This window comes from Echinops telfairi, unplaced genomic scaffold, assembly GCF_000313985.2.
Source record: "Echinops telfairi isolate 266 unplaced genomic scaffold, ASM31398v2 ScPeMD7_5;HRSCAF=22, whole genome shotgun sequence".
Lineage (NCBI taxonomy): Eukaryota > Metazoa > Chordata > Mammalia > Afrosoricida > Tenrecidae > Echinops > Echinops telfairi.
Window position 1 is genome coordinate 28,605,124 of NW_022103901.1, and position 14,287 is coordinate 28,619,410.

Consider the following 14,287-nt stretch of genomic DNA (forward strand, 5'->3'; position numbering starts at 1 on the left):
GCCGGTTGGGAGCTGGGCCTGCTGGAGAAGGGTGGGTGTGTGTGTGTGTGTGTGTGTGTGTGTGTGTGTGTGTTCAAGTTTGGGTGGTTCCATGGCGGCCCCCCCCAGCCCGCTGACCTTAACCGCTCCACTTCCGCGTCGTCCACCAGGAAGTCCCTTTTCTGCACCAGTTTGTGGATCTTCTGGATTAGCTCATCCTCTCTCTGCTTCTGCACCTTGGTTTTCTCGTTTTCTGGAAAGAAGAAAATGTTGGCAGAGGAACAGGTGAACGTGCCTGGTAGAAGCCCTGGAGCCGAGGGGCCAGCCCTATGTTGGTGGCACGGTTCAATTGCAGGAATGTCCTGTGGTTTGACCAGATTTAGAATCAGCATCGTGGAAGCAGCCGTGAAGGAACCAAATGAGGGTGGAGGGAGCACTAGAACTGATTGTGATGATGTCGTTACCACTCTTTTTAAAAGCGATTTAACCATGGATTAAAATGATATCAAGAAAACTACTTTAAAAGAGAGAGAGAGAGAAAACAAACTTGACCAATGGTTACCATGGGTGAAGGAGAAAGAGTTGTTGCTTAGGGGGGCATTGGGTTTATGTTAATGGTGGTGGAATACTTTGGAAAGGGTATCAGTAATGGCTGTTCAACGTGAAGAGTATAATCAATGGCCCTGACATATATGTCGAAGTTGTAGCATTGGAGAGTGTTTTGTTGTGTGTATTTTTGCCACAATGAGAAAAGAATTCAATGAATGAGCACAAGGAGAAGAAAATGTTCTAGAACTGACTGTGGTGACGACTGTGCAACGCTTCTGGATGTGACTGAGTATTGAATTGTGCGACATGTGGAGAAAGTGGTCATGAAATGGTGTTGTTTTGTTTTTCAAAGAAAGCAAGTGCATATTGCATAATCTTCAGAAGACCTCTTTAAAGGCAGGGATGTCACTGAGGTCTCGGGTGTAACTGCGCCGAATCATGGTGTTCTCGGTCATCTGTATCCACGTGGAAGATGGACAATGGGTGAGCAAGACCGCAAACGGACTTAGGGACTTGAGTTACGGTGTTGGTGAAGAATATCGACAGGACCATGGACTTCGAGAACAAACCAACCTATCTCGGATGGAAAACAACCAGAATGCTCCTTAGAAGTCAAGATGGCAAGACATGGTAACTATCAAGGTCTAGCTGCCACACCAGTGAGAAGCTGGCAGAAATTCAAGCCGGAGCCAGACAAGGATGTGGACATTAGTGCTGATATCAGATGGGTCTTTGTTGAAAACAGACTGCCAGAAAGATGCTTACATGGACTTCCATGACTCTGGAAAGGCAGGTGACTGTGTGGTCCTGACAGATTTTGCATAACATCGCAAAGAATAAGAATTCCAGAACACTCCACTGTGCTCATGAGGAACCTTTACAGAGACCAAGAGGGGATACTGCGTGGTTTAAAATCAGGAAAGAGCCCGAAAATAAATGATCAATAATTAGAAAGTATAAAGACCTGTGAACTGTTTGCTCTTGGCGCCCTCCTAAGAGAAGGTGCCCATTCTCTTCTCAGAGAAGGTATTTTGCTAATGAAGCTTGTTTAAGTGTGCTGCTGCGTCCTGTGAGTGTTGTAATGTCCGGGCATCAGCTCAGCCCGTGTGGGGTCAGCTCAGTCCAGTGCGGCATCACCGCTTCACGGTCGATTCGTCAGTGGTAGCCGCGCCAAGACCAGGGAAAATCTAGAACCTGGACCACCGACAAGAAAGCATGGGAGTAGCGATACCAGATGGGTAGGGGGAAGGTGGGGAGAGGAAAGGAGGAACGGGGAACTGATCAACATGACCGACACATAACCACACCTACACACACCCGCCTGGGGGACAAACAACAGAAACCACGGGGGAAGGGAGACAGCAGTCTGTGTAAGATATGAAATATTAATCATTTATCATTTATCAAGGGGTCACAAAGGGCGGGGAAGAGGAGCTGATACCAACAGCTCAATAGAAAGTGAATGTCTAGAAAATGATGATGGCAACGTATGTACAAATATACATGATACAACTGATGTATGAATTATTCTAAGAGCAGTAAGAGCCCCCAATAAAGTGAGCTTTTAATCAAATAAGGAAAGATGTATGTATGTCTGCCACTGTACTTATTCCATCTGTCTGATGAGCAAATACTCGGAGAAGATGGACGGCACGAGGGACACAGCCTCTGTGAGGTGCGGACGACACCGCCTCGCTTGCTGAAAGTGGAGAGGACCTGAAGTACTGACGGATGAAGATCAGGACTAAAGTCTGCAGGAAGGACCACAGCTCAAAATAAAACACAAACCCTCCCCGTGGGACCAATCAACCAGCAGGCGTCGTGAAACGCTTGAAATTGTGCGGATTTCACCTGACTTCGATCCACCCTCAGTGCCCATGGGAGAGCAATCAGGACACGACACAGTGTGTTCTACGGGCCAATTGGGACATGTGGGCGATCGAGGATGTCGCTTTGAGGACTGAGCCTCATGCCTGACCTCTAGGGGGGGTGCCTCCAGGCATTTGACAGAGCTGGGTTTGCACACCCACAGAGGGTCTTTGGGCTGAGCCTTGCCTGGCGGCACGGCTTTCATCCCTGGCACTTACTAGCAGAGGTCTTTGGCTTTGTAACACTGGTTCCAGCAGGTTGGGAAGAAAGACTGAGCGAGTCTTGCCTAGAGGACTGAGAAACTGTCCCGATCTAAGAACCACATCCTGAATCGTTCCCGATTCCAGATCGTAACTTGTTACCTTCCTAATAACCACCCCCCCACCCACCCAACCATGAGTCTTCTCTGAGTTCCATGTGGTCCCATTGAGAGAAATCGTGCTCTGGGAGGGGCAGCTCGTGCCCGAATGTGGGAAGAGGTGGGAGAGAGGAGGTCTGTGTGCCCTCCGACTCCTGGGACCAGATGTGGGCTCTTGATCCTGATTCTTCTTCCCTGCTTGCTGGGACGCTATGTTTGCACGAGCCCGCCATATGAAATATTTACGGAAGCAGGTCCCAAAGAAATACATACTGAGTTAATGAATAAAAAGCCAATTGCATAAGGCTAGGGTGCCAATGGTAAGTGCTCTTTTTTGGGGGGTGGGGGGTATGATTCGTATTACTCATGAGCTTGGACTGTCATTGTCGCTTCATGCAGGGGCTCTCATCCTACATATGACTGACACGGAAGCCGGTCGCCATGCAGTTGCCTCTGATTCATGGTGACTCCACTGTGCTCCCTAGGGTTTCCAATGGCCAATCGTTTCCCTTCCCATGTTGATAACCACGTCTTTCTTCCGAGGCGCCTCCACTAGTGGACACAACCCTTCCATCTAGGGGTCAGCAGCCATTGGCACCCACAAGGACTCCTACCAGTCAATGTCATTACTGTCAGTTGTCATGAAGCTAATTCTGACTCCTGGCACCCCATGTGTGGAGCAGACCTGCCCCATAGGGTTTTCCACCCACAAGGACTCCTACCGGTCAATGTCATTACTGTCAGTTGTCATGAAGCTGATTCTGACTCCTGGCGCCCCATGTGTGGAGCAGACCTGCCCCATAGGGTTTTCCAGGCAGGAAGCCTCGGGATGGACTTGACCTGCTAACCTAATTAGGAGCCCCGCACTTAACCCTTTGTGCCATGCAGGACACCTGTCCCACTCACCATGCTCTTGCACTCTGCCTGGTCTAGGAAGCCCTGAGCCCAGGTGAGTCTGCATTGTGTGACCGAAGAAGAGGGCTTGTGTCCCCTGGTCCACATACCCTGTGCGCTCGCAGCTTCGGTTGTGAGCTGCCAGGGAGTCGGCCCGCTCACAGGGTCACACGGAACTAACTGCTCCAGAGGGTTCCCAGGGCCTTTTGAAGGGGAGATCACCAGGCGCCTCTGCCGAGGCACCTCTGGGTGGGTTTGAATGGCCAACCTTTTGGCTAGTGGCTGAGCGTTGACCTGTTTGCCCCACCGGCGTGTTGCTGTTCGGTGTGGCCTCACAGACATTAGAATGGAACAGTGCTGGGTCCGGGGCCATGCTCACGGCCATGGTCCTGACTGAGCCCACTGTTGCCACCACTCTGTGGCTCCTCCTCTTTTCACGGACTCCCACTGGCACCACCCAGGACTGGACAGTTCCATATGTGGGTGCCCCGCGCTTGGAGCATGCTCTGCGGCATCGATGGCTTCCACCTGCAAAGATGCCGGTCGCAGGGCCTCACCTTTCCAGTTGTGACGATCAAAACTATCTCCGTACTTGACCAAGCATATCCGAGGCACCCCCAGTTGGGAACACGGGCTTGATCCTCCCAACACCTCTCTGAGGGAGATGCTATGGTCATGTCTTGGGGAAGGTGCCCAAGGCTTCAGCGTCCCCAGCGCTATGGTGGTGGGTGAAGCCTGGTGGCTTGTCCTTGAGCGGATGTCAAGGTGGGAAGGGCCCCAGGAGTTCCCACCAATCAGAGTGACCTTTCCCTCTGCCCCTACTGAGGAGCTGATTCATGTGCTGACCCATGATTCCCTTGGTCATGGGCATTCTCCTTACATAATACTGTCCTGGATGTGTTGCCAGGAGCTACGAGCCTCCCCCTGCCCTCCCCCCGCCCCCAAAGCCAGCAAAATCCATCTAGAAACCTGGCAATAGCCCATGGCGTATAGAGAAAGATCCTTAAGAGGATGTGAGAGAAGGTGGGTGAAGGGAACGGAATTGGAGGGGATAAGAGGGATTTCCTAGGCATGGGGCTATCCTGAATTGAACTGTGTCCTCCCATCCCTGTATTCCTGCATGAAGGGGGGGAAAAATGGCAGGGGGGAGGGAAGTGAGGCAGGGGAGGGGAGTGAGGGAGCAATCAATGAATGCAGGAGGGAGGAGGGAACATTAGAACTGATGTTAATGGTAGATATACAACTCTTTTAAAAAGCAATTTAACTGTGGCAGTGTATGATATATGAATATTACATCAAGAGAACTTCTAAAAGAATAGAAAGAAAGAAACCAAACTTGACCGATGGTTACCACGGTGAAGGGGGAAGAGTTTTTGCTTAGGGAACATTGAGTTCGTTTTAATGGTGGTGAACAATTTGGAAGGGAATATCAACAATGGGTGTACCACATGAAGAGTAAAATCAATGACATTGAATTATGTATGTAGAAGTTGAATTGGAGAACATTTTGTTGTGTCTATTTTTGCCAAAATTGCAAAAAATAATAATTACCCAAATAACAGTGAGTGCAAGGAAGAAGAAAGTGTTCTCAAATTGATTGTGGTGATGATTGTACAACTCTTCTTGATATGATTGAACTATTGAGTTGTATGATATATGGATGAAGTGCCAATAAAAGTGTTTGTTTGTTTTTTAAAGAAAGAAAGATGGAGCTTCTAAATCCTGTACCTATAAATATGACCCTGTTTGGAAATGAGGGTTTTAAAAAAATTATGCTCATGAGGTAACACAGAGTAGCATGGGTCCTAAACCTAATCAATTCGGAGAGGTGCCTCCGAGCCTCACACTGGCGAGACAGCCGCCCATCTACAAGCAGAGAGTCACGAGGGTCCTTGGCAGACACGAGAAACTAGGGAGCAGCCACACAGGAACTTGGACGTGGCCCTGGTGTGAGCTTTTCTCTTCCAGAAGTGTGAGGAAAGAAATGTTTGTTCTTTTAAGCTACCGACTTGTGGTATTTTGTTGTGGTGGAGTCCTGGCACACAGAGACAGAGGCTGATGCTGGATCTGTCAGAGTCTCTGGGGAGTTAACACGGGGACCCTGGACTTCTGTGTTGGACACCTGCGTGCCTCATGGCTGTGCTTGGCCCAGGTGCTGGAGAGAGGGAGAAATGAAACGCATACAAGAGGGAGGGGGAGTGAGAAAGGAAAGAAAGGGTGAATGCCAAAGGGCCGTCTCCACTTTCTGATGCCAGATTCCAGCTCCCTGTAAGGTTGTGCTGAGCTTTATGCCCCGGCCTCCTGGAAACACCTTGGTCCTTCCAGTAATTGCCTCTTGGATAGAGTTCTGCACTAGTCCTCAGAGGGTTAAAACGTGGAAGTTGAACTGACCCCATAGTTCTCAAGCCAGCCCACAACATCCCCCACCGGGACAACCAATCATTACTCAGATTGATGGAACTCATATTGTGGGCCAGATATAAAAACTACGCACTTGCATTCGGGCACTTGTCACAATGCACTCTATCCACGCTGAGTTCAGTGTGGGGACCTCCTCAGTTTCCAAGGAAGTGAAATTGAGTCTCAGAGAGGTGAAGTGACTTGCGCAAGATCCCAAAGCCAGGAAGTCATAGAACCAAGACTGGAACTCGGGTGTGCCTGATTCAAAGTTGTGTTTGAGCTATGCGGTCAGGGAAGGCGGTGTTACAAGGAGGAGACCTGGAGGGCAGGAGATGGACTCCATCTTCCAGACCCAGGGGGGACAGGTGGGCAGGCTGGAGACTCTGAGCAGCTGCTTCACGGACGGCCAAGGTGTGAATGTTACCTGGGATGGCAACCAGGTTCTGCAGCTCCTGCTTCAGGTCCATGATGTCCTTGCAGAGCTGCATGTCGTCCATCCTGGGGAAACAGGAGCACCACGTGACAGGTTACGTTGGCAGGACACCCTAGAACCACCCCCCTTGTTCTTTAAGGAGGTGGGGGAAGGGACAAGGGAACAAGTGATCCAAAATCGATGGCGAGGAGGATGTAGGAGGCCTGGTGGGGCTTAATCAAGGGTAATGTAACCGAGAGGAACTACTGAAACCCAAATGAAGGCTGAACGTGATAGTGGGACAAGAGGAAAGTAAAAGGAAATAGAGGAAAGAACTGGGAGGCAACGGGCATTTATAGAGGTCTAAATATGGGCATGTACATATGTAAATATATTTATAGGTTTAGTATTAAGGTAGCAAATTGACATTGGGTCTCCACTCAAGTACTCCCTCAATGCAAGAACACTTTGTTCTATTAAACAGGCATTCCATGATGCTCACCTTCCCGACACGATCGCTGAAGACAAATGGGTACATAAGCAAATGTAATGAAGAAAGCTGATGGTGCCCAGCTATCAAAAAATATAGCATCTGGAGTCTTAAAGGCTTGAAGATAAACAAGTGGCCATCTAGCTGAGAAGCAACAAAGCCCACACGGGAGAAGCACACCAGCCTGTGTGATCATGAGGTTTCCATAGGATCAGGTATCAGGCATCAAAGAACAAAAAATCAAATCATTGTGAATGAGGGGGAGTGTGGAGTAGACCCAAAGCCCATCTGTAGACAACTGGACATCCCCTTACAGAAGGGTCTCGGGGAGGAGATAAGCCAGTCAGGGTGCAATATAGCACTGATAAAACATACAACTTTCCTGTAGTTCTTTAATGCTTCCTACCCACCCACCCCCACTATCATGATCCCAATTCTACCTTACAAATTCAGCTAGACCAGAGCACATACATGGGTACAGATCAGAGCTAGCAACACAGGGAATCCAGGACAAATAAACTCCTCAGGACCAATAATGAGAGTAGCGATACCAGGAGGGGAGGGGAAAGGGAAGGTGGAGGAGAAAGGGGGAACCAATCACAATGATCTACATATAACCCCCTCCCTGGGGGACTGACAACAGAAAAGTGGGTGAAGGGAGACATTGGACAGTGTAAGGCAGGGGTCCTCAAACTACAGCCCGCAGACCCCATGCGGCCCACTGAGGACATTTATCCGGCCCTCCGGGTGTTTTTTCCCCAGTTTTGTTTTTTAACTTCAAAATAAGATATGTGCAGTGTGACTAGGACTTTGTTCATAGTTTTTTTTTTTAACTATAGTCCGGCCCTCCAACGGGTCTGAGGGACAGTGAACTGGCCCCCTGTTTTAAAAGTTTGAGGACCCCTGGTGTGAGGCATGACAAAATAATAATAATTTATAAATTATCAAGGGTCCGGGAGGGAGAGAGGGAGGGGGGGGAATGAGGAGCTGATACCAAGGGCTCAAGTAGAAAGAAAATGTTTGGAGAACAATGAAGGCAACAAATGTACAAATGTGCTTGACACAATGGATGAATGTATGGACTATGATAAGAGTTGTACGAGCCCCCAATAAAATGATTTTTTTAAAAAGGAGGTGGGGGAAAAGCCTACCCATTATCCCACTTACTTAAAAATGATCCATCACTGTGAATAATAACAGCTCCTCCTAGTGCTCAGCTGTTTACTTTTATTTGAGCAAGCTCCTGCGGCATGCTCTGTTTTGTCCTTATTTCTTCTTTTTCAGTTTATGAAAGTAACAAATGCATAATCAAATTTACAACATGACATAGATCGCCAACAAGAGTCTACGCAAGCCATGGACTCATCTACCCTGAAGAGCTAGATGGGTAGATTTTACCCCACAAATGTACTCAGCAGATGGACCTTGAAAGAAAATTCCTTCTCAAAGCAAACAAACGAAAACCAAACCAACAACAAGGAAAAACCCCAGACCGACTAGCTTCCATGGAGGCCTCCCAGAGCCTCTTTCCCGGATGCGCCCTTCACATCCTGGACACAAGCTAGCCCCTTAGGTCACCCTGCTGTTGAGCAGCAAAGTGGCTCGGGAACTAACAAAGCCTGTAGGAAGGCACTGTGACCAATCAGCGGCAACTGATTGGCTAGTTAAATCATGGGGGGATCTCACCAAGTGGCACATTGATTGGGGGGGGATACAATTCAGTCCACCAGAACTAAGTTTGCATTTTCTGTGCAAAGGCTCTCAAAAAGGGTATCCTGGAAGTCACGTTTCCGCATGAACTCTCAACAGGGGTTGACAAGCAGCAGCCCCCAGGCCTCCACTTGCCTGCAGCCAGCTTTGGGGCAACCCGTGCGCTGAGCGTGGCTTACACGGAGCTCACAGTTCAGGGAAGATAAATACAGTTTCACTGGAACACAGTCAAGTCCCTCGCTGACCAGTGCTTTTCTCGATGGTTGTTGTCACACTGCAAGAGTCACAACAGAGGCCTGGGACCCTCAAAACCTAAAATCTTTATTTACTGTGTGGCACCGCAGAAAAGGTTGACTGCTCCTTGATCCTCAGAGAGAACGAATCATGGTACATAACTGGAGGCTAAGCAAGTTCCTGGAGCCGGAAGGACCCTCATTGACATAGATGAAGAAATCGAACTGAGACCGAGAGAGGGGAATATTGTCCACTGAGCCTATGATTTGCTAGTCCATCCAATAAATCAGTCATCTTAGGCACCTGCTGTGTGGTGGGTCTCCTGACTCAATTTTCACTTCTGAGAGACACCAAGAATCTAAGCAAGCCATCCAGGCCGGGGAGCCTCTTGGCATCCCATTGTCTCTACAGGAGGGCCCCAAGCAGTTTTCTTCTCTAGACTCCAGTAGGGCAGTGGGCTGTGCCTAGTGGCTCTAAGCTTGGCAGAGATTCCCTACAAGTGCGGGGTGATGCGGTCTTGCAGGCTCTGCGCCAGCTTTTGCCCTAGGGTAGCGGGTGCATCCTCCACACCACGGAAAACCCAAACCCTAACGCCCTGCCACGGAGTCAATTCCCACGCATGGCGACTCTTTGAAGGAGGTATTAAGTCTGGTTTAGTCCCTTAATTCGTGTTTTCTACACTCTATCCCTGCGAGTAGGAGCCTGCGTGGAACAGTGGGTTAGAGGTTGGGCTGCTAAGCACAGTGTCAGCAGTGCAAACCCACCAGGTGAGCCTCTGCTGCAGGTACAGAAGGACAGCCCTGGAAGCGGACAGAGGCAGTTCCACTCCGTCTGGTAGCATGTCTATGAGTCAGAACTGATTGAATTTGGCTGGCTTTCTTGATTCGGTCACTCCCTGGTGAGTGGTAAGCAAGGCTGTGAGCAGGACTGGGGACATTTTTACTTGAATCCGCCATGCTTGAGCAATAATCAGTTTTGCTGCACAAGCATGTCAACAGCTGGACCTCCTAGAACCATCTCTCACCATCCCTCCTGGGGACTGAACATGTGTTCAATCACATGTGAATTTAAGAAAAGAGCCGCTTTCAGGCCTCCAGGAAAAGTGGCAAAAATGTCCTGTGGGCTGATGAGAGTCGAAAATGGGGGACAATTTGGCATTTAAGTCAAGGGCCTTGGAAGCATTTTCCTCAATCCATTTCCAGGATTTTATAATTAAGCCCTCGGTGGTGCACTGGTTACAATGCTCGGCTGCTAACCCAAAGGTGGGCAGTTCAAACCCACCTGCCACGCTGTAGGAGGAAAGACTCGGTGACCTGCTTTGACCGCTCCTGCTGGTTCCCACATCCATTCTTGCTCCCCACCTGCTGCTTCCTCCTTTCTGAACCTCTTTTCTGATGCCCTTTTGATCTCAAAGGGTTTATTATTCTAAGGAGTGCGCACCTCATGATGCATTAACATTCCCTTTATAAACCTGTCTGTTGTTGGGCTGAAAACCCAGCGTGGGGGTGAGTTCAATCACAGACTTGGAAGGTGACTGACTAAAATCCACAGTATCAGGAGGCCCACCAGCCTCTACCTGACTAGTAACCCTCATCTCTTTCATGCCTTTCAGTTCTACTCCACATTTCTCCCCACTCTACCCAGCATCTTCGGATGGGACCCCGTCAGAGCACGTGGTGGTGGTAGCTGGGCACCATCTAGTCCTTCTCGTCTCTGGTGTGCTGCCTTCATTAGTAGTCTCTACTTTAAATCTAGGGTCTACTATCCACTGCCATGGCTACACAGAGCCCACAGGCGATATTCATGATTAAAGGGTTTATTCGTGAAGTGGGCAAGTTGAAGCACAAGTGAGCGATGCTCAGGACGCAGGTGTTTTTCAGGAGATGTTACAAAGTTCTTTCAGATCTGTTAAGAAACACCCACAGGGACACACCACTCTGCTGTAAGCCTCAACTCGAAGGCGTTCCACTCCAGCACCGTGAGTCAGCAAACCCAGCTCCCCGAACTAAGTGCCCAGAGGCACCCTACTCCAGTAGTGCACCAGCCCCACTTCCGTGGGTCAGCAAGCCCAGCTTTCCCAATTAAGAGGCACCCCGCTGCACAAAGCCCTCAGCTTTACTCGTTCCGTGGCTGGGGAGCCCAGCACTGTTTCAGAGTCTGGCTCCTGGTTCTGCTGCTGCTGCTGCTCTGATGGCAGAGCTGTCTTCTGGATCCACGAGGGATCTCGGGTCCAGAGGACGTGCTCCACTGCTGGCTCTTGCTGGTAATGAGATCCCTCCTCCTGCTTTTCCGAAGGTTCGATACACAGCAGGATGGCACTCCAGGGAATCCTGTTCACAACTACTCACAGGTGAATCCTATCCGTTTCCTCCCCTAGCCTCTTACCAGACCCACGCAGGGAAAGGCCGTTTGGTGGGAGCATTGCATAATGTCTTGCCCCTGCGTCCAGGCTGCGGTGACGGCTGATTGAGAGGGCTCCATTCGTCCCTTGGGCGAATTGTTTCCCTCTGTCTTTCACCTGTCTTTGCTCCTCATTGCTCTAAACCGGGAGAGACCAAGTGTGTTAGACAGGCTGGCACAATAAACTATCTCACCAAGAGTGATACCTCAGGTGACTGATCACGAGCTGTCAGAACCCGTCACTGCTCACGGAGAGACCAAGTGTGTTAGACAGGCTGGCACAATAAACTATCTCACCAAGAGTGACACCTCAGGTGACTGACCGCGAGCTGTCAGGACTCGTCACTGCTCACCGGCGTGGGGGAAGAGAGCGCCACCTTGTGGCCGATGTGCCAGTGTTATGACCTTGGTACCGCTTGAGATTAGGTCCTGAGGCCCGGACCCGTCAACTCCTTCCCTGGAGGAGCTTGGCTATGTCTCGGGATTTTCCTAACTTTGCCCCTTGGGTCCTTCACCCATCCACGGACATCGCCTCCGTCAATGGTCATTTTGAAGGACATTTCATTTACTTTTTTGTATGCTTTATCTTAAAATAATAATCATAAGCATGATTTTTAAACTTGTTTGTTCATTCGTCTCATGCCACCTCTTTCCTCGGAGACTCACACAGGCCCGTCTTGGGTCACCAAAGCCCCAGTAGACATTCCCCTGTGTCTCCTCAGAAGCCACCGCCAGCATAAACCCCAGCAGCCCTTCGCAGCCCAAGTCCTCTTCCTTCAGACACCATGGTTTCCCTGGTCACACCACACCCTGTCCTCCCGATAGCCACCCGTGCACGGGCTGTGAACACCGTAAGGAACGTTGTCTTTCCCCTCTGAGGTCTTCACACATCGCCTCGTGATGTACATCAGTAAACGTGTGACCGGGGAAGGAGGGCAGGCCCGCAAATGGGCACAGAGGGGTCCAGCCAGTGCTGGGTTTTGAGAGAAACAAACCTGAGGACGAGCGCGGGCAGGTGGGGGCTGCTGCTTGCTCCAGAGAGTCCCAGCATGTCTCAAAGGCAGTGGCAAGTCACCCAGGGGAAAGGCGATTCAAGATCCCTGATGCAAAGGACACTGCTTTGCCTTGGGCTAGCAATACTCTGCCCACGGATCCACCTGGTCCTTCCGTTCAACCTCCCCTGCCAAGAGCATGCACCAGTCTTTTATCTCTTTTCCTAACCCTTCCCTCCCCCACAATCTGGCCCATTCCCATGTGAATACAAGCCCAACCTACCGTTCACCTGAGCACTTAGGAAACGGGCCCAGAGCCGTATCATTTCATCCTCAGATGTCCATGAGTTGCTTCGGACTCCTGGAGGCTGTGGGTGCTTCTGGGCAGAACTGGGCTCCTAAATCGTGTTCACTATTTGAACCACCCGGGGATCCCACAATCCATCCCCGTGGCTGGTGAGTTGATTTGCATTCAGAGCGACACTCTGCAGAACTGACCCATCGGGTTTCCAAGACTGGAAGTCTTTATAGAAGCAGATTGCCCTCACTTTCTTTTGTGGATCCGTGAGTGCACACAAATTCCCGACCTTCAAGTTAGCCAAGAGTGCTTAACCACTGCGCTACCAGGGCTCCTCTACACTCTATGGGGCTTACAGAAGTTAAGAAGATTGCCCAGCATCACACAGATGCCAAGCACTGGAAGGCAATTCCAAGTGCCAGCAATTGCCACTAGAGTTGACTACCTAGCTATGGCTCCCTGATCCACCAGGTTCTCCCTCTCAGCGCCAGCACCTCCCAACCTTGCCCAATCCTTACAATCAAGACCTTTAAAATGCTTTTACCCAGTGGCAGTTCAAGAGGCTAAAGCCACCCCCACACCCCACCCTTGAACACACTAGTTTCCACTGTCCCTCAAAACCACCTCGACGTGAAAAAGAAAAAACAAGTTCTTTTCGATAGCAATAGGCTTTCCCCCTCCCCCACGTGTTTAAGTATCAATGAAAGGAGGAGACTGGGGTCTTTCTACTGCTCCACACCACACACTTGTAGTAAAAAGGGAACTCCTGCTACTGCAGGTGCAGCTTGAAGATAACCCCCCCCAAATCCCTGCTTCTGCTTCTGACCAGACCGCTGGCCCGAGGCTTCTAGTACATGGAGCTCAAGTGCTGACACTCCCTTAGTGGGGAGAGGACAAGAGCTGATGAAACACTGCCTAGCAACATACCGTAATGGACAGCCACGGTAGGGTGGCCCTGAGAGCAAATGTTTTGAGTATGATGATGGCAACATATGTACACATGTGCTTGACACAATGGATGGATGGATGGATTGTGGTAAGAGTTGTATGAGTCCCCAATAAAATGATTTTTTTTTAAAGTCTGCACAAGCCCCTTTTCAAGGGTTGAAAAGCAAGGATGTAGATTGTTTGAAGAGTGAATTGTGCCTGACCCAAGCCATGCTATTTTCTGTTATTTCATATGCATATTAAAGTTGGATAATGAATAAGGAAAAAATGTTTGACTTGTTGAGTGGTGGAAATGTAATTAAAACTTCCATATTTTATATAGAATTCTATTAATGTTGCTAATGGTTTAAGTACTTTTACTATATGGAGTTATTATGTGTATTTAGGTATTTATCTGTATTAGGACTATCAATTATATAGCACTAAAAATGGACTTTTCCAATGTACATTTTAACTCAACAAGTATTTGGAGAAACTACCATAATCGTATTCATACTCTCTGTTGATACATTCAACCCATTGTCATAGAGTCAATTTCACTAGATAAAACTGTCCCTTGGGCTAACAAGGGTATAAATCGATCTTTATGGGAGCAAAAAAAAGGATTGTGTCCTCTCACCATACTTGTTCAATATGTATGCTGAGTAAATAATCATAGAATCTGGCTTTTAAGAAGAAGAATGGCAGGCCTGTCTGGATAGGACAGGCTGGATGAACAATCTGGAGGAGAAAACAACGGGACTGACAGTTCCGG

The 14,287-nt window shown here is 49.3% G+C and overlaps 1 protein-coding gene across 1 annotated transcript in view; it reads right to left on the reverse strand.

Moving 5' to 3' along the window:
* BMERB1 (bMERB domain containing 1) overlaps positions 1-14,287 on the reverse strand; it is an 88,686-nt gene that overhangs the window by 5,130 nt on the left and 69,269 nt on the right. Inside the window, exons 3-4 of the mRNA XM_004705756.3 lie at positions 6,474-6,547; positions 118-232 (exon numbers count right to left, since the gene is read on the reverse strand). Of these exons, the coding sequence (XP_004705813.1) occupies positions 118-232; positions 6,474-6,547 (189 nt within the window). The remainder of the gene's footprint in view (positions 1-117; positions 233-6,473; positions 6,548-14,287) is intronic.